Source organism: Peromyscus maniculatus, chromosome 4 (genome assembly GCF_049852395.1).
Source record: "Peromyscus maniculatus bairdii isolate BWxNUB_F1_BW_parent chromosome 4, HU_Pman_BW_mat_3.1, whole genome shotgun sequence".
In the NCBI taxonomy this organism is placed as follows: Eukaryota; Metazoa; Chordata; class Mammalia; order Rodentia; family Cricetidae; genus Peromyscus; species Peromyscus maniculatus.
The window spans coordinates 14475962-14503622 of record NC_134855.1 but is presented as its reverse complement, the minus strand read 5'-3'; the positions used below and the strand labels follow the sequence as shown (position 1 = coordinate 14503622).

Sequence of the window (27661 nt, the reverse complement as noted above, 5' to 3'; positions counted from 1 at the left end):
GCGCGGACGCGCGGACAGGCGGACGGACGCGCGGACAGGCGGGCAGATCGGCGGGCGGACGGCCGCAGCGCGGGGCGGTGCTCCTGCTCGGCGCGTCCCCGACTCATGGCGAGCCCAGCCCCGCCCGCGGCCGACGAGCTCCCGGGCCCGGCCGCCAGGCGCCTCTACTCCAGGTAGTTCGAAGACCGGGATGGGGACGGGGACCCGAGCGGCTGGCGCGGGCGGGAGGCTGCCGGCCCAGAACAAAGGCTGCAGCGGTGGCGCGCAACGTGGCCGCAGACGCGCCTCCCTAGCTCTGCGCGGGGGGCGGTGGGGACTCGGGGCCCAAAGATCGGCCCCGTGGCAGAGGGGCTGGGGGCTGGGTTCTGCCTGCAACCCCGTCCCGATGCTTGAGGGGCTTTCGAGGGGGGCAGTCCTCCACCGAGCTCTGTGGGCCCCTGAATAGCCAGGGATGGCAGGGTTCGTTGCCAGGAGTTCGCCTCTCTGGCCTGAGACTGCCATGACCCGGTACTGGGGTGACATGGCCACGACCCAGGCTGACATGATGGGGCCCTGCCCTCACTAGCTATCCCCAGCCTCAGGCCAGCAGAACCTGGGCCTGGGCCAGGCAGGTGGGTGTGAGCCTCCTTACAAAGGCGCTTGCCTTCCAGGTAGGTTCACAGGTGAGCCAGCGGTCTGAGCTCTGGGCCCACGCCCACTGGGTATGACAGGCTAGCCCTGCTTCTGGCCGCATGCCTCCCTGATGACTCCGGCCTGATGAGGGTGTTCCCCACGAGGTGCTGGTTCCAGAAGTGGATCGGGTACTGCCAGTTCACTCTGGCCTCATGCTGAGCTCGAAGGGCCTGAGTGCTGGGCAGGGTCTGCAGACTGTCCCCAGCCCTAGGAGAAGGCCCAGCTCCCTGATGTGAGCTTCGGATCCCCACCTCTTCTGACCCTGCTAGGGGCCAACCCTGAAGTAATCTGCCCCAAGTGAGGTGGCTCATCAGCTAGCCGAGCTCGGCCCAGTACCTCCAAAGATCAAAATGAAGGCTTGGTGGCTGGTGAGAAGAGGACTTCCCCCGCCCTCTTCTACCCTGCCTGCAGCTCAGAGACAGTGTCCCCATTGTGTGGTGTGGAAGATCAAGCCTGAGCCCTGTCCTCTGCCTCCTGGTTTTGGTGCAGGGGTAAGAGGTTTCCTGGCAGCTTCTTCCTAGAGTCCCCTGAGAGGGGAAGCTGTGCAGGGTCACATTTACCTCAGGACCTGCCACCTGTGAGAAGGAGGTGTCTATCAGGCCGCTGGTGTGTGAGGGGAGGGCAGGGAGGGAGACTATTGAGAACACAGGTCTCCAAGCTGTGTCCATTGCCCTCACTTCTCCCTGGTGGTGATTCGCTAGGCCAAATTCAGGCCCTGGGTAGCTCTCTCGCTGGTTAGGGACAGTATTCAGGATACTGGTTGAGGCCCTGAGCTCAGCCTGGCATCCCTCCAAGCTGAAACCCAAGCTGAGCTGAGAGGGTTGAGCTGGGACCAGATTTAAGCTGAGCAGCCAAGAGCCTTCCCACAGGGCCTTCCAGGAGGCCCGTGAGCTATTTGGTCACCACGTAGGGATCACAGCCAGGCCTGGACAGCCAGTCTCGGGCTTAGATAGGCAGATGGGACGCACCGGAAGCATTTTGAAGCAGGTATTAGAAAGGAGCCAGCGGGCTGGAGAGATGGCTCAGCAGTTAAGAGCACTGGCCGTAATTCCCAATACCCACATGGCAGCTCACAGCTGTCTGTAACTCCAGTTCCAGGGGAATCTGATCCTCTCGGACAGACGTACATGCAGGCCAAACACCAATGCACATGAGAATAAATAAACTATATAAAAAAAAAAAAAAAAAAAAAAAAAAAAGAAAGGAGCCAGCGAAGGAAAGTCGCTACCATCAGGCCCAGCAACCTGTGGCCTCTGGAACTAAGAAGGAAGAGATCCAAGCATGTCCTGACCCCACGTGAACCCCAGGGTGTCCAGGGAAGCTTGCATGCTGGCATGGGTACTCAGGTACATAGGTGCCTAGGTGAACTGAGTCCACCTGATCTAAGAACTCCTGTGGCCTTTCTGGGCTGATACAGGATGTCTTGCTGGGAGACATTCTCTGCACCATCCACCCTCCCAGGAACATCCCCACTCTCACTGAAAGGGTTTGATACTTATAAAATGGGACTGAGGCTGGGCGGTGGTGGCACATGCCTTTAATCCCAGCACTCGGGGGTAGAGCCAGGCGGATCTCTGTGAGTTCAAGGCTAGCCTGGTCTACAGAGCAAGATCCAGGACAGGCACCAAAACTACACAGAGAAACCCTGCCTCGAAAAACCAAAAAAATAAAATAAAATAAAGTGGGACTGAGGAATTGAGAAGAGCCACAAATGTGTCCCTGAACTACCACCTCCTCGTGGAGTGTAGAGAGGGACTGGACCCTGGGTGGGGGGTGGGGGTGTAAAGTGGGCAGGCTCTCTGTTGAGAATCTTGGTCCACTGACGCTGGGGCCAGAACAGGGGCTTAGGATAGAGGGTCCCAGAGAGACGAACAAGTAGCCAGGACGTCCCTGCAAATCCTCTTCCAGCCTCGCAGCCCCAAGAGGCGAGGAGCGAAGTGCTGAGTGAGGCTGGGAAGGGAGGGGTGGCGGGGGGAGCACACACTGGGTGGCCTTGTAAAAGCTGCTCCTGGGGTAGAGGCCCCTGGTGCCTGGGCATGGCATCCCTCGGCATGGGCGAGGCCTCTGGGGCTGCATGGCCGAGCGCTCTACCCCACTGTGCCACCTCTTTCTGTGGTTTTCCCTCGGCACTGTCCCAGTCAGGCCCGTTCCCCATCCTGGCCCCAGACATCCCTGCAAGCCTGATCCTTAGGTACCTTCCTGAAGCTGAGGAACCCCTCTCTCCTTCCTCCCCTGGCTGTTGAGGGAATGTCAGTGGGGCTTCCTTCTCGGAGATGCTGAATGGGACGAGCTGGGACGGACAGCTGTGAGCAAGGGTCTCTCAAGCCTCTGGCCAGGGACCAGTGCCAGGTGACTGCTCTTCAGTGAAGGAGGCGGGCAAAAATTCAGGTAGCTAGAACTGGAGTGCTCAGGAGCCAGCTGGTGTGGGTACCAGACAACACCAGGAGTCTTAAGGGGACAGACAGGCAGGTGAGATCAGGAGGCCAGAGGGACATGAGCAGAATGTGGCTGGCCACTAGGGAGTCAGTTACTGCTGCAGTGGCTGGGATATGGCAGACGGTGCCTGGTTCCTGGTTGCTGTGATCTACTGTTCTTGACATCTGGAACAGCACAGGGCTGTGAGCCATTTAAAGTGGCTCAGTTGGTGACCTGGCTTAGGGTCAGGACCTCAGTGTGGAGGTGGGTCAGCCGGGGTAGGCAGCGCCGTCCTCTTTGATGAGGTGAAGGGTTGCTGTTTACCTGTTCAGCAATAGGTCCGTCTAGCCAGGTGATACATTTTGGGAAGAAGTTGCTCACTCCCAGGACTGGGGTGGTGTGGCCAGTGGGAGACACTAACCTCCAAACCCTAGACAACTGTGATCTGGAGCCTTGAGGGCAGGATTTCAAGGGATCCTTGGAGTGGACAGGTCTTCCAGAGGCCTCAGATAACCCAGCATTTGTTTGTTCAAATGGCTGTAGCTCCCTGGGTATATGAACACCTTGACAAGTGACAGATGAGCAGTACCTTGTAGGCCTGCCGAGGTGATATGGGCGCACAGAGGTTCCAGGAACTTCTCTGCTCGGCCGCATCAGACTGGCTGGCCCCAAGAGGGCAGGAGGGGGTAGGTGGAAGGCAGAGCAGGTATGTCAATGGGGAGACAGGGAGGCCCACGAGAGCCCCGTCCCCTCGGGAGTTCCAGGCTTACCCTGATACTCTTGGCCAAGGTGTTCCAGAAGTGGAACCCCTGAACTGAGTTATCCAGGGCCTGGAAGCCTTCTCCACCCACTCTGGGGTACTGTCTCTGCTCAGAGCCCAAAGTGGTCTCGGGGAGAGTGCTACCCCTGCTGTCCAGTCTCCTGTGACTGCAGCTGTACCCCCTCATTCTTGTCTCTGGGTTCCACAGCCAAAAGGCGTGTAGCTTGGCTGGAGGGCTTCCAGGAATGGTCCTGTCAGCACTGGGATGGGGCCCAAATGGGGCCGTAGTCTAGGGAAAGGCCTGTGAGAGGCTACCAGTACACTGCCCTCAGGCACTGGATTGGGCCCTGGTGCTGGGGGCCAATGTCCTCTGTGGACGTTGGTAAACTCCCCCTTCATTCTTGGGGTCCCTCCCTTTGCCCGGGTAGGGCTGAGAAGGTGTTTGGGAAATCAGAAGTTAGAGGGAAATCCCAGCTTCCCTGGAACAGCTCTGCAAACCCTGTGCGGGCCTGCACCCTGGTGGGACCCTGAGCCTGGAACTTACCTTGAAGAGGTGGGCCAGTGTAACGGCGCTCAGGAAGAGTCCTGCGGGGTGAAGAGGACTCCATGTCCCAGGCCGATTGAGTTGCCCATGCCAGGATCCAGGGCAGAGCCAACGCCAGGGGCCCGAGGGAGTAAAGACTCCAAGTACCAGCCTTGTCCAGAGTCCTAGCTTCGCCCAGCCGTGGGACAGGCTCTCCTAGCCGGCATTCCAGGCGGGAGACTCTGACTTTCTGCCAACGCCTCTCAGCACCAGGTGGGGAGCAGAGCTCGATTGGGGGGTTCTCCTGCACTGCACCTACCCTCTCACCGCTAATGTGGCCAGCGGCTGCTACGTGCCATCTTAATACTCCTGAAGTCCCTGGGTCCTGGGTCCGACCTGCGGAAAAGTTTGCCGAAGGATTGGTTCCATGCTCCCTGCCCAGCCCCCAAGGAGGACAGAAGGGCAGCAGAGGATTACCTCAGGCTTCCCACCCCACCCCGTCTGCCATAAGTGCTCATCCATCCAGACTGAGCTGCCCTTGATCCTTGGATCCACGTCACACCCGGGGAAAGAGGGAGATGCTGTTGAAGAGCCTGGAGCTCTGGAGCCTGAGACTGGCACGTCCCCTGGGACCATGGCCAGAGCTGTAATGCAGGCTGCAGCCATGGAGGGCCAGCCTCTGGCCCTGAGCTTAGCCGAGAAGGCTGTGTGCAAGGTGGTCTATGGTGCCCCTCGCCCCCGCCCGCTGCTGCTGCCGGTGGGTCTGGAGCTGTGGCTGTATGTGCAGAAGATGCGTAACCTGCAGAGAAAGAGGTGGGGACCGGGCAGGCGCCAGGCTTCAAGGCTGGGTGCCTGAGTGGGTCCAGGCATGATTTGGGAGTGTCGGGGAGGGACAGGAACCTGCAGAGAAAAAGGTTGGGCAAGTGACAGGAGTCAGAGGTGGGTGTTTGGCATGATTCAGGGGTGTCTTGTCGGGAGGAGCTCTTTGTGTTATGGCCCAAGTTAATTCCCCATCTGGGACACAGTAGCCCCACTGATGCCCCTTCTGGCATGTTCTCCAGGGCTTCTGCCTCAGACCTCTCCCAAACCTTTGCTTTCTGGGTGCCACATCACTGGGCTAGGAGGGTGACAGGGTGTAATGGCAGTTCCCCCTAATCAGTAGTACCCCCGTGTGACAGACACGCCTGTGCAGTCCTCTAGAAGGCCAGCAGAACTGAGCCATATCTGGCTGCTCAGAACCATGGGGCAGGGACAGATAGGCCTTAATTAAGAAGCCAGAACTTGGCACTGGCCACAGGAGAGAAGATGTCTTGTGGCTGGTTGCCACAGTAACCATAGCTCTTGTGGCCAACGTGGCATCTGATGGCCTTTCCCAGAGGGCTTGGTAAGGTGGCCGTCAGGGAGTCCAGCAGGTATGAATGGGAGTCCCCGGCATAACAGGGTAGGTGGGTAGCCCAAGGGCCTGGCTTCCTGGTCTTAAGGTCACATGCCTCCCTCTGACCCCCGAGAGAAGTGGGGGTCCATCAAGAAGCCCAATCTCCCTGATGCCAAGTGTGTGTGTAAAGCCCTGCACACCCCTTTCTGATTATGTCGCTGTTTAACAACGTCAGACTGAGGCCCCTTCAGATGCCATGTCTGGGCCTCAACCCTGGTAAGAAATGTCTAGACACACAGTCTGGAAGGGGCAGGACTCCAGAGCCTTCCTATGATAGACCCAGAGGGTGGCACCCACACTGGGTCCTAGCTGGCACAGCATGGGTGTGTGGTGAGTTGACTGTGTGATAGCCAGAGATGCCCTGGCAAGAAAAGCCCGGACTAGAGCATGATGGCAGGTACCAGAAGCCTGAGAGGCAGGAGCGTGTCTCTTGAGAATTCATGTTCTCACTCCCTGGGGAGAGTGGAGGCACCTGGTACCCGATCTTACGATGTCAGGAGCGAAGGGCAGGGCAGCCAGTGGTTGACTTCTAGAAATCCAGGGACCTTGCACGTGGTGGCTCTACTACAGAAAAGGAGGTGTGAGTGCTGTGGGCTTTGGGGTACCAAAGGGACTTGACAGCATGGCTTGGCCCCTGGGGTATTGGCGTGTGGGCACAGGGAGGATGGGACTTACAGCACTCTAAGCCCGGTGATGCAGATGCGTGTGCCAGCTTCTCGGGTCTGTTGACTCCACCGTCTATTCACGTGGCACTGTTATCTTGGGAAAGTTCAAAATGCCCCATTTTCTTGATAACACAATACAGTGGATGTGGCTTTGCGATTTGTGTCAAAGAACCTTTGGTTCAAATGCTTAGCATCTCTGTCCTTGATTTTCCATGGCTTCCCTGCGGCGCTCTGGATTGTTGACTGATTCTCAGGACACACAGGAGGAGCCAGCATCTTGGGCAACAAGGCACTTGATATTGACTTTAAAATTATTCAGTCAGGCTTGGCAGTGGTGGCGCACACCTTTAATCCCAGTGCTTGGGAGGCTGAGGCAGGTGGATCTCTGTGAGTTCAAGGCCAGCCTGATCTATAAAGTACATTCCAGGACAGCTAGGACTGTTACACAGAGAAACCCTGTCTCGAAAAAACAACAACAAAAAATTATTCAGAACTGGGCCCACAATACAACATGTCTCTTATTCTATCTAGTTTCTGGGAAGGCCGAAGCAAGAGAATTGCTTGGGCCTGGGCCACATAGAGAGAATCTGACCCAAACAGTGGAAAGAAAAGTGAAGCTGGGCTGTGGAGGTGCACACCTTTAATCCCAGCACTCAGGAGGCAGAGGCAGGAGGATCTGTGAGTTCGAGGCCAGCCTGGTCTACAGAGTGAGTTCCAGGACAGAGAAAACCTATCTCAAAACAAAACGACAACAACAACAAAAAAAACAAAACCAAACGGGTAGGGGCAAAGAAAGCTGAACAGCTGGGCCACTGTTGGGCCCAGTATCTGCTCTGAGGCATGAATCCCCAGCAGGCATATCTGTGACCAAGGCTGTGATGTAGGCAACAGCTGCTGCAGAACACTGTCTCTGTTGTGACCAAGGAGGGTCCCAAGGGATGGGCCATGATACCCCTTCTCTGCCCAGGATGGAGGCCTCCTGTCTGGAGCTGGCACTGGAAGGCGAGCGGCTGTGCAAGGCGGGGGACTTCAAGGCAGGCGTGGCCTTCTTTGAGGCTGCTGTGCAGGTGGGCACCGAGGACCTGAAGACACTGAGTGCCATCTATAGCCAGCTGGGCAATGCCTACTTCTATCTGAAGGAGTATGCCCGGGCCCTGCAGTTCCACAAACATGACCTACTGCTGGCACGGTGAGTATGGTGAAGTGTGGCCTGGTGGCACGAGCCTGGTGCCCTGCCCGGGGGAGTTTGAAAGGTGCTGATGTCTCAGAGCCTGGAGAGCCCAGCGGGTAGCCCTGGCCAGGGAGGGGGATCTGGGGACCCCTTAGAGGTCTGTGTTCAAGTCAAGGTGTGTGTGTGTGTGTGTGTGTGTGTGTGTGTGTGTGTGTGTGTGTGTGTGTGTGTGTGAACATGTGTCTGTCTATGTGTTCTGTCTGGCCCCCTGTACCTGCTGTGACTCTTTCTCCCTGGACTATGTCTCTACCACCCATAGGTCTTCCTTTTCTGTGGTCTTGGGTTCAGGCTTACTCCTTGCCATCTTCTCTGTTAGGAGTGGTCTTGCCCCCAGGGGCTTCCTGTTCTCCCTGTGAACTCTAACCCTTTAAAGGTTTTTATTTTTATTTATTTATTTGGTTTTTTGAGACAAAGCTTCTCTGTATAGTTTTGGTTTCTGTCCTGGATCTCGCTCTGTAGCCCAGGCTGGCCTCAAACTCACAGATCCGCCTGGCTCTGCCTCCTGAGTTCTGAGATTAAAGGTGTGCGCCACTGTTGGCTCCTTAAAGGATTATAATCTCCCTCCTGCACACACCCTTCTTAAATTTCCCACCATTCCTGAGTTTCTACCCCAATGTCTCCAGTCTTATCCAACCTCTGACTCTTGGTTCCCACTGTGCCCTACAGGGCCTTCCCTTGTTCCACATTCAACCCAGCTCCTTATTGAGGCCTCAAAGCCACCCTGACTTCCTAGATAGGGGGCAGAATCCTCCCAGCCCTGCCCATACTGGTAACCCTGCTCACCAGGGAGCCTCCCCCCCCCCCACCCCATCCCATCCTCAACACTCAGTCCAGATCTGGTGCCAGTGGCCTGAACAAGGGTTCACCAATGAGTGTGAAGAGCTAACTCTCCACTACCAGACCTTCTCCTCTAAGGCTCTTTTGGCTCTTGCTCAGCTCAGGGCCCGGTTAGACTCACGTCCGGCTCCTCACTCCTTCCTGCCCTCTAGGACCATTGGCGACCGCATGGGGGAGGCCAAGGCCAGCGGGAACCTGGGCAACACACTCAAGGTCCTAGGCCGGTTCGATGAGGCCATCGTCTGCTGCCAGCGACACTTGGACATTGCCCAGGAGCAGGGGGACAAGGTGGGTGGTTGGCCCCCTGGACCCTATGCTCTTCCCATCCCTGCCGAGGCTCTTAACCTCAGACATTAGCAGACAGAACAGTGGGCCTGGCAGAGGATAGAAGGGGTGCGGGGTGGAACTGGGTTTGCCCTTCTCAGGGACCCATCGGGCCAGGGGACTACCCAGCCCCTGCAAGCCAGGGCACCTTGGGATGAGTTCCCTGGGGGCCTGTAGAGCGTGCTCTCATACCTCACTGCTGCCCACAGGTTGGGGAGGCGAGAGCACTTTACAACATTGGAAATGTGTACCACGCCAAGGGCAAGCAGCTGTCCTGGAATGCTGCACAGGACCCTGGGCACCTGCCACCTGATGTCCGTGAGACACTCCACAGGGCCTCTGAGTTCTATGAGTGAGTGAGTGGGGTGGGCTGGCGCCACAGGGTGGGGACTGATGGGGCCGGGGCTTGTCTGGATGCCCCTGCATTCCACAGACACTTCTTAAAGCCAATGTGTGCCAGGCAAGGGATTGGGCAGGATCCCAGACACAAAACATCCCCACATGTATCCAGCCCTAATGCTTTATGGCCACCCTTCCCCTCCCACATACTTATCAGGGACTGGTAGGTTTTGATCAGACCTCCAGCCCTGAAGCTCAGATGTCCTGAGAGCCAAAGAACCCATTCCGAGCCACCCTGTATCCTGGGAGAACTACTTACTACTTTCCAGCCTCACGGGGAGGAGATGTAAGCCACTTTCCTGGTGCTGGGGAGGACACAGCTCAGACAGACTTGGTCCCCCTAGGAGGAACCTGTCCCTGGTGAAGGAACTAGGCGATCGGGCGGCCCAGGGCAGGGCCTATGGCAACCTGGGTAACACCCACTACCTTCTGGGAAACTTCAACGAGGCCACAACCTTCCACAAAGAGGTGAGCTGGGCCTGGGTGCTGGGGCAGGGATGCTGCAACGGGAAACCTGAGGAACACTTCATTGTCCTCAACATCAGGGAAGCTGCAGAACCCCACTGATCCCCCAGCTCCTACTGTATTTGGTCCTGGGGTTCCCGTCTGCTTCCCTGGACACTCAGATCAAATCAGCACCCTATCAGGGAGGCATCCCTGGCAGTGTGTCTAGGGTTTCAGGACTATGTGATCATCTCTGGACTTGGGTCTGTCTGCAGCGCCTGGCCATCGCCAAGGAGTTTGGAGACAAGGCAGCCGAGAGGAGGGCCTACAGCAACTTGGGCAATGCCCACATCTTCTTGGGGCGCTTTGATGTGGCTGCCGAACACTACAAGTAAGCCCCGGGTGCAGTGGATGATGGGCCACACAGAAATGCCCATCCCAGAGGGCAGTCTTGGGGTGCACTGAACACCAGGCTGCAGAGATGCCCCTCCCCATGTTGTGGGGGGTGGGCACTGATCACTTAGCATTCTCAAGAGCCAGTTGGGGACCCTGGCTACCCTGAAAAAGGCCAATGCATGATGCTCATGGGTGTCCCCGACCTGTGCTGAAGTTCTTAGGCAGCTGCTTCCTAGGTAGAGTGGTGGCCACTAGATGGAACTGAGACTTCAGGATTGGGCCCGTTGCGGGGCCTCCATGCTCGTCTCATGGTTCTGAGCTGTGGACACTCGGTCTTGGATCCCCTGTAAAGTGTCATCAGCTCAGCGTGGTTTGTGGCCCACCGGTTCCTTAGCCAGTGGGAGCCTGTGCACCCACGTGCATCTGGTGCTGTGAATGAAATGCTGTGGCCACCTGAAGAGTTGTGTTCCTGAGGAGGAAAGGGGAGAACTGCCACCCACTTAGGGACGACTCTCTCATTCTGCACAGGAAGACGCTGCAGCTGTCTCGGCAGCTCAGGGACCAGGCAGTGGAAGCACAGGCCTGCTACAGCCTGGGCAACACCTACACGCTGCTGCAGGACTACGAGCGTGCTGCTGAGTACCACCTGCGGCACCTGGTCATCGCCCAAGAGCTGGCTGATAGGTGTGTGGGAGCAAGGCCCTGGCGGGACTGGCTTACAGTGGGTAGGGGTCCCTGCTCCCCTGCTGGCCGCAGCATGGTCAGAGCAGCCTCCCACCAAGGCTCTCAGCCCTTCCCTCAGTGGGAAACAATTTAAGCAAGTCGGTAGGTGCAAGGCTCGAAGAGGCCCTTACCAGGACCTGGGGTAGAGGGAGGTTTTCCCACCACTCAGGTCTGCATCCCTCTCCCCATGGCAACATAAATCTCATGGCCTCCAACTCTGGAATAGCCTTCCATGCCGATCTGCGATTGCAGGCAGGGTCTCAGAGCCACAGGCCTAGGGGCAGGTATAGTGAGGGGTATTCTCCAAGAGCTACCCTATCCCCTGGGACTTTCTGCCCCAGGGAGGGGCAAATAATGGAAGTTTTCTGGAACTAGATACAGATAGTAGCCGTATAGCAATGGGGACAGCTAAAATGTCTCATAAAAGGAACGATTCATGGCTCACTTGGACCTGGGTGAGCCAGAGTAGAGCAAGCCGCAGGGGATATTACCTTGCTGGCCACTAGGGGGCGAGCCAGGCTTTGAGGAAAAGAACCCAAGGGCTGAGCCCTGAGGGCCGTATGGAGGCCACAACTGGCTCCAGGGTAAGCTGGCCACAAACTCAGGTTTATCAAGTTAATTCTTTCAACAAGGAAGAATAAAAGTGCAGGTGGTTGGCGCTTCTCCCTAGAGGGGGTGAATCAGTTAGCAGTGTGGCCGGGGCCAGCGGGCCCCTTCGGTGGCCGAGGACTCACTGTGTTGTTGGTACCTTGTGTACCAGGGTTGGGAGAGGGTCAGGGACTTGGGGCAATAGGCAGTCCTGGGAGGCAGGTGTGACTGTCTGACCTTTCACAGGGTGGGAGAGGGCCGGGCGTGCTGGAGCCTGGGGAACGCCTATGTGTCCATGGGGAGCCCTGCACAGGCCTTGACTTTTGCCAAGAAACACCTGCAGATCTCCCAGGAGGTGAGCTGGGCCCACTCCCCTAGGCCTCTGCTGGTGCCTCAGCAGCCTGTCATCTCCTTCTTGGGCTGCCCCCATTGGCCTTTCTGAACACTGGGTCCCCGAGAGAACAGTTCCCACTCGTGTGTACAGGGGTCAGTGGGTTTATGGGGAAGCAAGGATCTGTTGTCCACCCTTGGAGTGCTGGTGCCCCCTGTGTGGATTCCATCCTCCAGCCCCTGATAGAATTGGGCCATGTTGGGTTATAGGGCTGCTGGGAGTAACCTCTTGGAGGTGGACCAGGAAGACAGAGGTTCTAGTGTCCAGGAGCTCCCTAGGTAGCCGAGTCTCCCTCCTCTTTGTTCAGTACCCCCCTACTGTGCACAGTGCAGAGACATCCCAAGAAACCTGCCCTCCCTAACTAAGGGTGGGCCTTAAGTCCCAAGAGCATCACAAGGAGCTTCATGGGCGCCCAGGTTCAGGTGAGATGGGATGGTCCTATCAGATAGGATGGTCCAGAGCAGAAAGGAGCCTGTCTGGAGACCCCTCCCCGGGGTGACCAGTCCCACATCCTGATGAGTGCAAGCAGAGGTTTCTGGAGACTTCTGCACTTTGTGGCTCCCTGTGTTCCTCACGTTGGGCTTGTACTCAGGAGGGTCCCACTGGTGCAGCCTGAGGCCGGTGGGACCTAAGAGAAGACTGGCTGCTAGGGTTGAGACAGGTGTAGTCCAGGACAAGGACAAGCTGACCAATCACAGGATGTCTCCCAAGACCCTGAGCACTTCTGGGGTGGACTAGAGGCCATCCGGAACATCTAGGATGGACCCTCAGAGTCAACTTCTGATAGTGGGGACTGGCCCTCTAAAAAAATCCAGAGGTCTGAGGTCAGCTCAGGCTGTCCAGCAGGCCAAGGATGGTGTGCTGGAGCCTTACCTCCAACACTAAGAGAGCACAGTCCCAGGCCTCACCTGCCCATCTACTCGCCCCTGCTTGCTTCAGATCGGAGACCGGAACGGAGAGCTCACAGCCCGCATGAACATTGCTCAGCTGCAGTTGGCACTGGGCCGGCTGACTAGCCCAGCAGCGGCAGAGAAGCCAGATCTGGCTGGCTATGAGGCGCAAGGTGAGTTCCGGTTCTGAGGGCTGGGGTCTGCGTCCTCATGGTCTCTGGCTCAGCCTGAGGGACCGTCAGAGCAGCATCCGGGTAGGGGTACAGCAAGAGAGAAACTCAGGGGAAAAGACATAGGATTAGATCAACAGGGCTGACCCTTGGTTCGGGGCACGGGGTGGGCCTGCCAGAAAGGGAGGCACTAGCAACTGCTCAGTAAAGGAAGAGTTTGTACCTCATCTGAGCACCCCCTCTTCTCACCGTTGTTCTGGGCCCAGGGGAGACCACTGCCCACTGCCCAGGGGAGCTCACAGTGGTAGGAGAGAGAGGTAGACACAGAACTGTGCTGCACTGTGGTGTGGGGAGAGACAGGGTGTCCAGAGTTCTGGGGCACAAATGGAGCCCACCGGGGCAAATCAGGGCTCAGGGGTATTTTAGTTGTTGTTGTTCTATTGCTGTGAAGAGACACCGTGACCAAGGCAACGCTTGTGGAAAAAACCATTTAACTGGGGGCTTGCTTATGTTTTCAGAGGCTTAGTCCTTCGTGGTGGGAGTGTGGTAGCAGGCAGGCAGGTATGGTGATGGGGAGGCACCTGAGGTGCACACCTGATCCAAAAGTTGCAGGCAGAGAGAGAAAATGGGCTTGGCATGGGCTTTTGAAGTTCTCTGTATGTCTGTCTTTCTGTCTCTCTCTGTCTCTGTCCCTGTCTCTGTCTCTCTCTGGTTTTTCAAGACAGTGTTTCTCTGTGAGACATTGGTTGTCCTGGAACTCGCTGTGGAGACCAGGTTGGCCTTGAATTCACAGAGATCTGCCTGTTTCTGACTCCCAAGTGCAGGGATTAAAGGCGTGCATCACCACCACCCAGCTGGCATGGGCTTTTGAAACCTCAAAGCCCACTCTAAGTGACACATCTCCTCCAACAAGGCCACGCCTCTTAATCCTTCCTAAACAGTTTCACTACCTAGGAGCCAAGCATACAAACATGGGCTATGAGGGCTCTTCCCATTCAATCCATCACAAGGGGCAACTGAAAGATGTGGGGCGGAAATGATAGTCAGTAGCCAGGCACACCAATGGCAGAGGGAGAGTGGTCAGTTCTGCACCGTCCATGAGACAGTGAGGACCCTGTGGTCACCTAGAGCCCCTCCCTCCCTGATCCTGGTGGCACCACAGGGCTGATGACAAGAAGACAGGAAATGGCTCCTTCCCAAGCAGCCAGAGTGTCCATCACCCTGCCCTGTAGGAGGGGCTTCTGGGAGGCTGGAGGGAGCCAGTCCGTGCCTGCCTGGAGTACTAATCAGGCAAAGCCACTCCAGTGACCTCATTCAAGCTGATGATTGTCCCATCAGGTCAGACACATAGTGAATGAAAGGACAAAATGTTCCCCACAAAGCAAATGCATTAACACGTACAAAGGAGGGGCAGGGTGGATGCAGGATGCTGTGCTGAGTTGGCGTCTGGAGCCTCATAGGGCTTTGGGGGGGAGGTGCAAGCCCCAGCACGGAGCCAGCTGCCCCATGTTCCTTGAGTTTGCCGGGAGTGGAACCCCAGCTATTCATGGGTGATTTCCCAGGGGCACCCACTGACTCCAGCCTCCCTCTCAGGACATCCAGAAGCAAGGATACTTGCTACCATGAGAGCCCCGGTTCCTCAAACCTGGGGTTTTTTCAGCATGACCTAGCCTGGAAAATAAGGCTGGGGGACAGAGGAGAGGAGCAAAGGCTTCTGGGACCCTCAGCCACTCCATGTGGCAAGGGATGCAGTGGCGAATGGGGTGGGATGGTGTGGGTCCATACCCGTTTTCGCAGGGTAGATAGCTCTGTACAGAGCTCCTAACACAGCCCACAGCCCAAGAACCCTGAGCAGGGCTGGCCGGCTTCTGGAAGGATTCCCACAGAGGCGGCCAGCTCCTCGTCCTGACTTTCTTCCTCCTCTAAGCTAAGGGAAAGGGGGGCAAGTCACGAGTGAATGGCCAGGGACAAGGCAGCTCTGTCCTCCCCACATTGGCTCCTCTGCTCTGCCCTGCATACCAGACCCTTCCCAGCCGGGGCCCCCGGAAGTCTCCTCCCCACAGGGCTACTTGCGGCCAACGGCCGGGCCCTGGACACTGGGGAAGAGTTTATCCTCCAAGGAAGACATCAGGGAGAGGGATCTGGTGCCCTGAAGTCCTGGGATGCAGCTGCTGAAGGCAGGCCGGCACTGTGAGAGTCTGAGTGGCCCTGAGGGAGACCCCCACTCAGGTGAGCAAGGAATGAGCAGGGTCAGGAAGCCGGGAGAGAGCTAGACTCAGCTGAGACACTTGAGAAGGGCTGTCCTTGCCTCCTGTAAACTGACCAGGAGCTAGGCAGGTGCACACCCAATGGTTCTGGTTCAGGGGGCTGGGTGGGTACCCCAAAGGGCACAGGCCCAGCAGGGTTGGGGATAGGTGGGCCTCTCGGGCCCCTGGAATTCATTCTGCTAGGGCTGGAGGGAAGTCAGAGCCAGGAGAGACATGGCCTTTAGTTGTTAGACTCAGTCTGGTGTGGTATTTACATGTGGGTGTGGCCTGTGGGACTGTAGGACAAGGCACTCATTGTGGGCTTGCAGAAGTGCAGTGGTTTGAGTGGGCAATGGGGGAGACATACATCTGGGCTTTGGGCAGTGATGGGTGAGTGTGTGTTGAGCTGAGCAGTGTGTATTTTGAGCATGGTGTACATTGTAGGTGTGATGGTGGCCAGTGCGCTCGAGGCAAGAAAAGGCTCAGTTTTTCTCTCCTGACTTGATGAGTGTAAACAAGGGACTCCTGTGAAAGAAAATGGACGCCCCCCCCTTTACCTCCCCTTGGTGGTGCCTTCTCAGCCAGCAAAGCAGCAGCCCCAGACTGTCCTAGTCAGTGGGGGTACTACCCTGCCAGCTGCTTCCCCTGCATACATGCCCCTGGGTGTGTAGCTCTCTGAGACCTTTATAGCATACTTGGCTATTTTGTCCATGCCATCCGGAATGCAGTGGTGTGGGGATCATGCAGGCAGAGTTTCGAGTATCCTTCTGATGAGCATGCAAAGAAGAAGGGAAGCTAGCCCTGATCCCTGCCAGGCTCGATGGCTCCAGCCTGGGCTACCCCATGTACACAGTGACATAGTAGAAGCCCTCTGCTCTTGGTGATCTGTAGCCCTTCTCCTCCTCTGGGCCCAGTATTGTGGTATGAGCACAGGGCAGCTCGCTGAGGGAAATGCGCTGGAAGTCCTTCCCCACTTCTGGGTCAAGGATAAGCTTTATGCTTGGTGTGGCGTCTGAGGGGCCGCGTAGGCCGTGGCCTCTGGCCTTGGCTCCGTCTACCGTAGTCTATGCTTCAGTGCCCCATCTGGGAGGCAGGCCCGCTAGAAGTGCTGAGAGTGACAGCCAGGCAAATGGCAAGAGTATTGAGTCTGCTGTGCAGATGTGTCTGCAGCTGCCGGGGCTGTGGGGAGGACCTCATGGACCTGCAGACCCAGTAGACGGGAAGCAGATCTAGCCAGGGGCTCACTGTGTTCTGGCATGGAGAAAGGACGGAAGGGCAAGGTGAGGGACTGTCATGGGTCGCCCTGGAGGAAAAGGGCCAGTTTCTAGGTCTTTGGAGGTAAAACTACCAGTAGCGGCCCCCATGGACTGAGGATGGAGTGCTTTCCATTGTCGGGAGGGCTGGGACACAGAACACGTATAGGTTTGGATGACTTTCCCTGAGATGTGGAGGTCAGGGTCCTTCGCGAGACAGGGACGGTCCACCTTGGATGGATAGTCTTAATGGAGAAGTTTCTAGACCTTTGCTGTAGGTGAGGTGGACAGGAAGCTGAAGGAGGGGTTAGGGTCTGAGGCCTCAGTGGAGGTGGCTCAGCCGAGAAGGCGTGGCCATTAGCAGTGGCCGGACCTGACCTTTTTGACTCTGGACAGAGGATTCATTTAGCTGGGCCCAGCGAGCCTCCCACCTGGTCTGCAGAAGGATGCCCTCCCTGAGCCAGCTGCGCGCTGTGGTTCAGAGGACTGCACAGTCTCTACCACAGCTTGGGTCCACCCGTGCAGCATCAGTGGAGGGCTCCCTCAGAGGCCACCTCTTCAGGGGCCAGGCCCAATACTGGCCCTTCCTTGTGTCCCCCTTGTATTGTCTCTTGTCCCCCTTGTATTGTCTCTTCACGTCTTGGTTCCATCTGAACTGTCCTTTTGTGGCTCGGCTGACCTGGCTCTGCTATGTGGACAGTCTGCCTGGCTGGTTCTCCCAGGACCTGGGCCTTGCAGGTGGTCAAGGCAGCTGCCCAAACCAGGCTCGCTTCTCCAGTCCCCTCCCCATCACTGCCTGTGCTGGGAAAGGACCGGGGGGCCTGGGAACCAGGGTGAAGTTGCTCCCCACCCCACCTAGAAATGAAGGTCAGGGACCCCTGGGGCTGGTGGCAGCACTAAGCAGCGTGGGTTCAGGCAGTTGCTCCTTCCCACCCAACTGTGGTTGTGGACTTGGGAGCTGGCGACACGTCCCCTGTGGGAACCCAGAGCCCAGTTCAAACCATCGGCCAGGCTGTACCCACCCCAAGTTGTCCAGTGTCCAGAGTGCCCTGCAGCGGGACTGCCCTGAGCCATGTCACTGCTACTCCAGCCTGGGTGGTCCACAGTGAGCCCCAGGGACCCAGAGGTTCCCCCTTACCCCATCCCCACGTGGGCACAGGAGGTAGGATAGGGAGAATCGGTGTGGCTTCATGGAGGGGATGCTATGGAATACACGGGCTGCCTTCCAGGAGGAAGGAACAGTACCAGCTAAGTGGGTAGGAAGCGCAGGGCGTGGCTTGGTAGAGTATCCCATGGTGGGGGCACCAAAATTCTCTGCTGCACCCTTCTCAGGGTCAGATCTGTCCTTAAGCCTTGCCTGCCTGGTCTGGTGCCCACAGCCCAGTTAGATGGCTCAGTGGACACTCAGACACTCTGTTTTCCCTGCACAAGCGGGGATTTATGAACTCTGGCCCCTGGGTGCAGTACTGCTGTGCCCTTGGTCTCCCGGGTCCCTTGCTTGGCTAGTGGCCTCAGAGCTCTGGGTCAGCACTGGGCTGACGGGCTGTGGTCTCTTCCAGGAGCTAGACCCAAGAGGACACAGAGGCTGAGCGCTGAGACCTGGGACCTGCTACGGCTCCCCCTGGACCGGGTGAGCTGGGGATCAGGGCTGGTGGCGGGGGCACTGAGGAACAGATGGCAGCGGAGACGTGGTCAGCATGTGGGCTCTGGGTTAATGAGCCCAGTGCGCAATGTTTGCGGAGCTGTCAACTCCCTTTTTGGGCCCTGTCCCCTGGGAGATAAATGTCCCTCCCCCTGCAGCCTGAGGCCCTACGGGAGCCATTTGTCAACACTCCCCCTTGAGGTGTTCTGACTGCACACTCTGGCACAAGCTTTCCCTGGGTGGCACGTCCTGGGTTCCTGTCTGCTCCCTGCCACGGGACTGACTCTGGGGGGGGGGTGGAGCAAGACGGCTGTTATTGTTGGAGAAGCTGTTGGGTTTTGGCAAACCCCAAATCTGGAGGGGGGGCTAGTGTGGGTACTGTCTGGCCCACTGTAGCCTGTCCTCTGTCTGGCCCACTGTAGCCTGTCCTCTCTGATCTTCTAGTTGTAAATAGCCTTTGGGGCATAACGTGAGTTCAAGGCCAGGGACACCTATGGTCACCTTTTGCCCAGCATGAGAAGGCTGACATTTAAGGAAGTCGGCATTCTTCCAGTGTTTGCCTCGTTCTGTGCCCACTCTCCTTCCTATTCCGTTCTTCAGAGACTGAGTACCTACTGTGTGCATCCCCAAAGGTGGGCAGCTGGGCCAGCTGCTGAGAGGGGACTTTGGTTTCCAACTGCCCTGGCTCATGTCCAACCTGCCTTTCCCTCCCCAGGAGCAAAATGGAGACACCCACCACACAGGGGACTGGAGGGGACCAGGCAGGGACTTGCTCCCCCTCCCCATGAGGAGCAGGAAGTACCAGGAAGGGGCAGATGCCACCGAGAGGCGACCTCGGGAGGGCAGCCACTCTCCACTGGACAGCGCTGACGTAAGGGTGCAGGTGCCTCGTACGGTAGGTGCTGCCTGAGTCGAGGGGACAGGTGTGAATACTGAGCTCTCCCTTCCCTCTCTCTGCCCATCCAGCCTGGTAGCCGGGCGGGGGGTCAAGGCTGGACTCAGGGAGGCAGAGCTGTGAGCTGATGGGCCCTCCACCTGGCCTTGTGTGGTCCAGGGACTCTGCACCTCCGGGAGCCCTCCTGGGCACCCCAGGTCGGCCTTCCTGCAGACAGGATCTGTCTCTTTCTGGGCCTCAGTGTCCACCCTTGTCACCAGTCTTCAGGTGGCCTCCCTCTGTGTCACAGGCCCCGTCTTTGCCTTGCTGGGACCCTGGAGACCTGGTGTACAAGCTGAAGAAGCTGGGCGGAACGGCCCACTCCAGGGTGCCTGGGCACAGACCTGAACTCAGGGATTCCAGGCAGGGGCTCCAGTTTGGGGGTCCTCTGCCTTGAGCCTAAGAATTGGTACCGCCTGCAACCCCTCAATGTGACTCGGAGTTTGAGAGGCCTCCTGGGGAGTCTCCTGAGTTGCAGAGTGGTGGCCCTGAGCTGAGGGGTGTGAGGGGTGGCTGGAGATGGGTGGGAAGGCCCCAAGCTTGCCCATGGGGCAGGTCCCAAGGAGAAGGCCTTAGTGCTGGGGGCAGTTCAGTGTGAGAGGGGGCACGTGCTGGTCTTGGGGAGTGGCATCGTGTGGAGGGGCATGCTGGGTGGCTAGTGCACAACTGGAGAGCCAGATGTGGAAGGGACAGCAGGGAGTTGGCATCTGCCCAGTGTCCCAACAGGGCTGGGCTGGGAGGTGCCACCTAGTCCACCTGGGCTTAGCATCCTGATCAAAGCTGGACTGGAGACCTGGCCGGGGGTTGGTATGGCCTGGCAGGAACCCACAGCTCAGACCTGGGAGCACTCAGTGTTCCTGGCAGCACACAGAAATGGTAAAATGGGTAGCTCAATGGTCAGTTACAAGACTGGTGGCCAGTGGGTGGAGGAGGGTGGGGCCTGCCGGGGCCAATGGTGCCCACTGTGCCTGGGCAGTGTCTCCAGGCACTGGGAGCTGGTGGGGGTCCAGAGACAGAGTCTGGATTTAGGCTTGGAAGTCTTTGTGCAGGGCACTCGGGTCCTGAGGCTCTAGGAAGTGGCACACAACACCCTCGCCCTGCCACAGGCTCAGGCGTAGGGGCCTCGGTTATTCTTAGTGCCTGGAGCCCACCCTTCCTGCCGGGGCGGCTGCCTTCAGCCCCACTCCAGCCCACTTTATTCCTGTTGCAGGGAGGCCTCAGGGAGCTATGAAGGGAACGCACAGTCTTTTATCCATGGGCTTAAGGAAGGTTGTGGTGGGGGGCGAGGGGCCGCCCTGCCAGCGTCAAGGCCTGCCCAGGCCAGGGTGAGAGTCCACCTGGGGCGGCCTCAGGAGCAAAGCTGAGGGCGAGACTGCGTCTCCCAGGGGCCCAGATTTAGCTTTGGAAGGAAGCCCAGGGGCCAAGGGGTTGGGTGGGAAAGGGCTTTCAAGTAAGCTGTCCGCCCCCGCAGCCTTTAGCGTGCCCACCCACAGGCCTCAAGGGGTGTGCTCTGGTGAGCTGGGGGGAAGCCAGCTCATTGTTGAGAGAGAGAGAGAGAGAGAGAGAGAGAGAGAGAGAGAGAGAGAGAGAGAGAGAGAGCTGACATACTCGTGAGTTGCAGCCGTGAGGGTGGGTACTGGGAGAGCCCAGCCTTCTTCTCCCTGGTGTGTGTGTGTGTGTGTGTGTGTGTGTGTGTGTGTGTGTGTGTGTGTGTGTGTTCAAGCACTCGTGAGCTGCAGCAGTGAGGGCGGGTACCGAGAGAGCCCAGCCTCTCCCTAGCTCCTATTTAAGCATCCGGCGAACACTGTGGATCCCAGCAGCGGCAGTGAGGAGACACTTGGCACTCCGGGCAGGTGGATAGCGGCTGTGCCTGGCACCTTGGCATCCTGCCTGGGTTGCACGTGGCCTGGCGCCCATACAACTCCTGATTGCTGCTGCTGGAGGGAGCCTGTGATCCTGTGTGAGTGTGGGTCCTTGGGCATGCAGGGACTTCAGTCAGCCAGGTAGGGGTGGGCTGGGCCAGGTCTGTACACTTCTCTAGGACCTGGGCTTACACTAAAGCAGTACAGATTGCAGTCAGACCTCATGAGGAACTCAGACCTTCAGGAAAGAGCTAGAGACTTAGGCTGTGGGCAAGGGGCAGGGGACAGGGAGGCCCTTCACAGTCCTCACAAGACCCTCTCAGATCATGCTCCTGAGGGGTATGAGGGGAGGGGCGGGGCAGTAAGCATAGGGAGTCCAAGTCCCGAGTCTCCAGCCTGGATATGGTTCTACCATATCTTGACAGCTCAGGAGTGAGGGCAAGAGGGGTCTCAGAACAGATCCTTCAGGGGCTGTGGGGGGTGGGGGTGGGGTGTTGCTAAGCAGACCCTCTCTGTAGTGCAGCTTGGACCCTGCAGATCCAGTCCTCCAGACATACCTGTGCAGCCTCCACTGGCCTCGAGGAGTTCAGGCTCCGCCCAAGGGCTCATGTCCTCTGGCCGGGCTGTGTATGTTAGCGCTCCCTTTTCTTCTGGCTCTGGTTTTTCTCCTGGCTCTGACAGTTGCCAGGCTGCAGAACTCATTTAGGCCAGAGAAGGACAGAGCCTGAAGGAGAGCAAGGTCAGCCTGGGGACTCAGATCCAGTAGGGTCTCTCTCCTTTGCCATGTGACTGCCCTGTCCGTAGCTCCCGTGACTGGGTCCACATTGCCTTCAGAGTCCCGAGTTCAGTCCTAAGCTGGCGTTGTCTGCTGGGTCTGCTTGTGTCCCGATCTCAGTGCTGTTCTTACCCCTGTGTGACCTTGGGTAGGCCATGCAACCTCTCTGTGCCTGTGCCTCTGTGTGCAGGGCAATCCCAGGCATGGGAAGTGCCTTCTGGGGGAACTCTTCCTGCATTCAGAAGGCCACGCTGTGCAGAACCAGACCTTCCCAGTCACTGCTTCCTTGCTCTGTGTGTGGACTTTGGTGGGCTAGGGGCAGGTTCCAGCTTCTTGCAGCAGGGGCTTCTGGACCCCATCCCATCCATTGCCAGTCCAGGACCCCAGCCAGGCCAGGCTTCTGAGACCCAGCCTGCAGAGGAGGCCAGAGTTATACCCCTTCCCTCCAAGGATGTGAAAACAGTCTGGAATGGCACAACCTGCTGTGGTCACCTGATGCTCAGGATTCACAGACCCAGAGCCTCCCTTTGGAAGTAGCTTCCCCCACCCGCATGGCTTATCTGGACTCAGGACAGTCATCCCTGACCTAGGCCTTAGAATAGACCCCCACTTAGCCACCCACACATTGAAGGACAGATCCTGCCATCTAATCAGCCCAGGGATCCAGAGCGCGGCACGGACTCCAGGAAGTTCTTCCTCTTCGGGAAGGAACTCTCAGCCGTAGGCAGCTGTATTGCCACCCTCGACCCTTGTAGAGGCCCAGCCCTTTCCCTCCCCTCAGCCAGCACACAGAGGACCTAGGGGTGTTCGTATCATACACTGGCAGTCCTGCCGAGGGTGGGCAGTCCTGCCAGTAGGTCTGGGACCCTGAGACACTGAGGGCTGAACTGGGGCCTCCCTCCCCACCCAGGGTATTCCCAGAGCCCCATCTTCGGACGAGGAGTGCTTCTTTGACCTGCTGAGTAAGTTCCAGAGCAGTCGCATGGATGACCAGCGTTGCCCCCTGGAGGAAGGCCAGGCAGGGGCCGCCGAGGCCACAGCTGCCCCAACCCTGGAGGAGAGGGCGGGTGAGTACAGAGCCTAGGCGGGCCCACCAGCCAGATCCAGCACTAATCCCATGAGCCAGTCCAGAGGGGAAGGATAGGCCAGCTGCAAAGTGCCCCCATCACCCAGCGCTCCCTCCACACTTGTCCCTGAAGCTACATCCTGGGAAGTATGTAATTACCCCACCCTGAAGAACACGCAGCGTCTATGCATCCCAGCCTTTGAGCGTGTGGGAGGCCAGAGCTTTCTCCTGTCAGCTCCTGAAGTCCTAGGAGGCAGAGGTGGGAGGCAGGGCAGGGGCAGGATGGTTAGGAGCAGCCCCAGGCATGGGGGACTTACTGGGGCCATATTCCCGTGGAGAGAGCTGGGCCAGTTCGAGAAGCCCGCGTTCCCGGTGGCCCCTCTCCAGGCTTCACCTTCTGCCCGTCCCTTGCAGCCCAGCCCTCCGTGACAGCTTCACCACAGACTGAGGAGTTCTTCGACCTCATTGCCAGCTCTCAGAGCCGCCGGCTGGATGACCAGAGGGCTAGCGTGGGCAGCCTGCCTGGGCTACGCATCACCCTCAACAATGTGGGGCACCTCCGAGGCGACGGGGACCCTCAGGAGCCAGGGGATGAGTTTTTCAACATGCTTATCAAGTACCAGGTGGGCCTGCACTCAGGAGACAAGGGGTGGGGCCTCTTCCAGGCCAGCCTTCCGGTGGGCCTCTGCCAGCTGCAGTATAGACACCTGGCAGGCCCACAGCAAACTGTGGTCTCTCTGTCTCTGGCCTTGCCTGAGGGATGCCAGGGGAAGACACAGAAACAAGCTGGTGGATGAGGATGGCACAGCCAGAGTCAGGGACCATCCACAGATGCCCAGGCCTGTAACCCTCTCTGCCAAGGGCCCAAGCACCTCCCGAGACATCAGCCTCAGCACACTTCGGTGCTGGAGTTCAGTCTGGGTTTGCCAGGTCCCTAAATCCAGGGATGGTCACTGCAGCTTCCACATCTGGGCAGAGGAAACTGAGGGTCAAGTGGCACCCTGGAGTTGGGAAGGAGGGGGAGCTGGGGTATCGGCAGCTGGCTGGAGGAATAGGGGCAGGGAATGGCTTTGAAAAAGACCACACACCATGGGGCCAACAGGTAAGGTCTTCATGCCTAGGCCTATGAAGACAGACCAGGGTAGGGCTCCCCATGGATGGGCCTCATTGTATGGGAGGGGGCTGAGGCTGGGGTGCTGCTGAACTGAGCCACCTACCCACGGCCTGGCTGCACAGAGGGTGGGTGGTAGGTTCACTCTGCAGACCAGCTGCCTTCCAACTGGAGCATGTACGTGGTGGGGCCCGGTCAGACACAGGAGTGACCAGGGCCGGCACTCCGCTTCGGCATCAGGCTAAGTTTCCAGATCAATGTTCGTTCTCACAGAGGAGACAGAACCACAGCAGCGTCCCGGCAGCCTCCTCTAAGTCAGCTCCTCCTGAGAAGCCCCGCCCACTCCAATACTTGGGCCATCAGCTGCATCGGCTCCGGTCCATTCTGCTCCAGGCCCTGAAGAAAAGCCAACACCCTTCAGGCCCCCCAGCCTGCACATCAGGACAGGCGGAGCTCGTGGTGTCAGCTGATTGATCCCAAGGAGACCCTTGGCGGGTTGGGGCTTGGAGCGGTGATGGTGGTGGTGATTTCCAAGCAACAGGCTCTGAGCTGTGGCCCCCAGGCCCTCCAAGGGCAGTGCAGGGTTGTGCTAGGTTCCAGGGTAGTTTTAGGGGTATGGTCCTTGGATCAGCAGGTCCCAGGAGCTGGCCTTAGGCTGGCTTATTCTATGCCCAGAATATACCACCCAGTCCTTGTTGTTTAGTTGGCCAGCCACAGCCCTGGGGAGATGTCTTCAAGAGACATTGCCAGGGCAGGGCTTCTAACACCGCCCCAGAACCAGGGAGGCAAGAGGTGGCTGAAACAGGTCCCACTTGGAGTGCCCTGCTCCCCCAAGCCAGTGTCTTCTGCCCTCAGATTTTCAATAAGCCCATTGCCCACCCAGTGCCAGGATAGATCCTCCAAAGGCCCAAGAAATGCAAGGCCATCAACCTCCACTGTGTGTCTGCCCAGTCCTCCAGGATTGATGACCAGCGCTGCCCACCGCCTGACGTGCTGCCCCGAGGCCCCACCATGCCTGACGAGGATTTCTTCAGCCTTATCCAGAGAGTGCAGGCCAAGCGGATGGATGAGCAGCGTGTGGACCTTGCTGGGAGCCCGGAGCAGGAGGCCAGTGGGCTGCATGAACCTCGGCAGCCCTGTCCACCAGGTGCCAGCTAAGGCCTCAGCCCTCCAGCCAGGCATGCCCTGCCCCGGACTCTGGGGATTCAGTTGTCCACAGTGGCCATGACCCCTTGATAAGCCAAATCTTCCCTAGGCCATGATGGAGAGCCAGCTCAGCCCCCAACCCCCTTCCCACTGAGCTAGATGGTGGGCACCCAGCCCTCAAGGAACCCCCGCCCCAGGGTGCTGGGCTCAGGCTAGAGCTGCTGTATGGGGGAGGGCATGCTTCTGTCCCCATGTGGCCCATAGCTTCCCGCAGGCCCCGCCGTGCCCTGCTCCAGGCCGGGCCTTCAGCATGTTGGCCCCGAGCCCCGGTGCTGTCCAGACCCTTCTCCCCCAAGCCCTGCCCTGCCAAATGTGAAACTCTGCCAACTCACCCTGGCTCCCCACAGGAGCCTGAAAGATTTCTGGGGTCTACAGTGGCATGGCATGATCTGTCCCCCAGCTGGTCCTGGGATGGCTATGCAGGAGGTACACTCAGTATTCTGCCTCACCTCCCCAGGGCAGGCCCTATTCTGGCCTGTCTGTGCCCAACTCTGCTGCGGGAGATTGACAGCTACCAAGTCCAGACACCCTGACCAAGCAGTCGCCAGCCTTGCACTTGGTCTCTGAGGGACCTTCTCCAGCAGGGGGACAAGGCAAGCCTCCGAGCCAAAACCACAGGCAGGGTCTTGTCCTAGGAGGACTTGTCCTGCCAGCTGGCAGTGGGTATTCATGAGGAATCTGCTCAGCTACCCTCCAGTCCCCTCGGTGACCATCCACCCCATGCTACTAGGGAAATGCTAGCTGGGCTTTCTCCTTGAGGGGTCGGTCCAGTTGCATTACCTTGAGTTGGACACAGGGCACTGTAGTTGGGGTGAAGTTCAGGCCAGACTGCTGGGGCATCCATGAGACAGACCTTTGGGGACTGTGGTCCCAGCTCTTACCTGCAGATCCTGCAGGTAGCCCTACTGGAGGGCTCTGTACAACCTTCCAACCCCAGGGCCTCTTACCCTGCAGCCTAGGAGGGGCCAGGGCAAGGGAACCTGAAGGGCCAGCCCTGGGGACCCACCTTCTGAGGGACAACAGCACCCCAAGAGCAGGAGCAAATGCCAGAGCACAGGGTCTCGGGCGGGACACAGTGGCCGCCTGCATACTTGAATGTACATGCGTATTTATTGCTCACATGTGTTTGCCATGTTATCCACGGGTTCTTTCCAACCCGAGAGGTACGTTTTTGTTTGACCCAAAAATAAAAAAGTCTGCCAAGTGAGTGTGGCTTCTGTTGGAATTTGTCAGTCAGCCTTCCCAGGACACGGGACTGGCTTGTCCAGTGCAGTGTCCTCCAGCACACATGCCGAGGTTGTGAGGAATGTGTCCCTGCTGTGGGTAGCAATGAGGGGCTGGGGCGAGGGCCTCTACGGGCTGCATCCTCTGCTGTTCACTGTCCTGCCTTTCCAGAGACAGGCAGCAGAAGCCAGGGACGTCACCGCACTGGTGGGAACTGGCCCTTCTGAGCAGCCTCACCCTGATTGGATTAGCTCCAGCCACAGGGCTTCCTTCATCCTAGCAGTGCACGTTACCGGGACTAGATTACGCCAGTCCAAGCCACAGAGCAGCTCGGAGAGGGCCTGCCTTGTCCTCAGTGTTCATGCGGTAAGCAGCATCCCATGGAACTCAAGTCTGATTGGGCCCTTTGGGGAGAGGCCTGACCTAGGCCAAAGGAGGCAACACAGGCTAAGACCAATAAAATATCCTAGAGAAGTCGTTGGGAGTCTGGAGCACTGTGGTGGCTCTAGAGGCAGCCAGACTCTTCCAGGCAGGCTGCAAAGGCTTAGGACTTTGGAAGGAGCTGCCATGGGAAGGGGATATGGTGAGGGCCGAGCCACTCGATAGAAGTCGCACTGAAAACACTGAGCTGGCCAAGAGGCTGTTGGAGTGGTACCTTAAAGTCTCCACTGAGGGAGGAGGAAGGAGCAGACTGCCTAACTACTTAGAACAACCCCAAGCCGCCATGATTGGGAACAGTGGTCCAGGGTCGGGGTATGGACTGTGCAATAATGGTCTGTGTGGAAGGTGAGGCTTAAAAGTGAAACCTTGATGTCCAGGAGAGCCTCCCTGGAAGCCCCAGATGGGGAGCAGCAGCTGCATGCAGAAGGCACACACAGAGCTGAGTCCAAACCATGCGCTTTGACTTCCCATCCAGAGCAGGTCCAGACCCAGCTCTGCGCCATCAAGTCTAGCCGGACTCTGGTCCAGACCCTCCAAGGCAGCCTCGCCAGGTTCCACTGGCCTCCTGCACTTCAGGGCCTCCGCGCAAGGCAGTCGGCCCCCTCTGACCTCTGTGTCCTCCACGGGGAGCAGGCTGGCGCTGGGGGCTGGCTCTGCCTCGGGGCCGTGACAGTTGGCACAGATGGCACAGGAGCCTCTGGGTGGGGATAATAGCAGGGTGCCTGCTGAGGAAGGACGGGGTAATGGAGTGGAGACACCGCCTGCAAGTGCGCCCGGCCTCCCACGGCCTGGAGCGAACTGCTAATCACTAGCTGGGTCCCAGGAGACAGGGTGGCATTGTGTCACCGTCACACTCCCCTCAGCTGCCTTCTCCGCCCTCCTGTCCCAGGTCCTTCCCTGCCAGATGGGCTGGTGATTAATGTGGGAGGTCACAGGCCCAGAAACTCCTGCAGAAAGCCTGGCCCGGTCTTGTATCTGCTTGTTTTCCTAAACACAAGAATATCCTGAAGGCGTGTGGAGATGAACCTCCCCCCAAGG

The 27661-nt window shown here is 58.2% G+C and overlaps 1 protein-coding gene across 4 annotated transcripts; it reads left to right on the top strand.

The window, feature by feature from the left end:
• Gpsm1 (G protein signaling modulator 1) lies at window positions 1–26165 on the top strand. 4 transcript variants are annotated; one of them, XM_076569183.1, is made up of 14 exons: window positions 1–173; window positions 7438–7659; window positions 8691–8826; window positions 9072–9214; window positions 9606–9729; window positions 9981–10096; window positions 10630–10785; window positions 11659–11767; window positions 12743–12866; window positions 17922–17992; window positions 18720–18899; window positions 22486–22642; window positions 23056–23264; window positions 24026–26165. In XM_076569183.1, the coding sequence occupies exons 1-14, from the start codon at window positions 106–108 to the stop codon at window positions 24224–24226; spliced, it is 2016 nt and encodes a 671-aa protein (XP_076425298.1). In that variant the 5' UTR covers window positions 1–105; the 3' UTR covers window positions 24227–26165. The 4 variants fall into 4 exon arrangements, with proteins under 4 accessions (XP_076425298.1, XP_006981046.1, XP_015854962.1 ...); XM_006980984.4 differs by having other exon boundaries at window positions 2–173; window positions 24704–26165; XM_015999476.3 differs by lacking the exons at window positions 1–173; window positions 7438–7659; window positions 8691–8826; ... (4 more) ...; window positions 11659–11767; window positions 12743–12866 and adding an exon at window positions 14808–15092 and having other exon boundaries at window positions 24704–26165.
• The last annotated feature ends 1496 nt before the right edge of the window (window positions 26166–27661 follow it).

Coding starts and splice junctions, on each gene's coding strand:
- Gpsm1 (XM_006980984.4), top strand. CDS start 106: ATGGCGAGCCCAGCCCCGCCCGCGGCCGACGAGCTCCCGGGCCCGGCC. Junction 174..7,437: donor GCCAGGCGCCTCTACTCCAG/GTAGTTCGAAGA, acceptor TTCTCTGCCCAG/GATGGAGGCCTCCTGTCTGG. Junction 11,768..12,742: donor ACCTGCAGATCTCCCAGGAG/GTGAGCTGGGCC, acceptor TGCTTGCTTCAG/ATCGGAGACCGGAACGGAGA.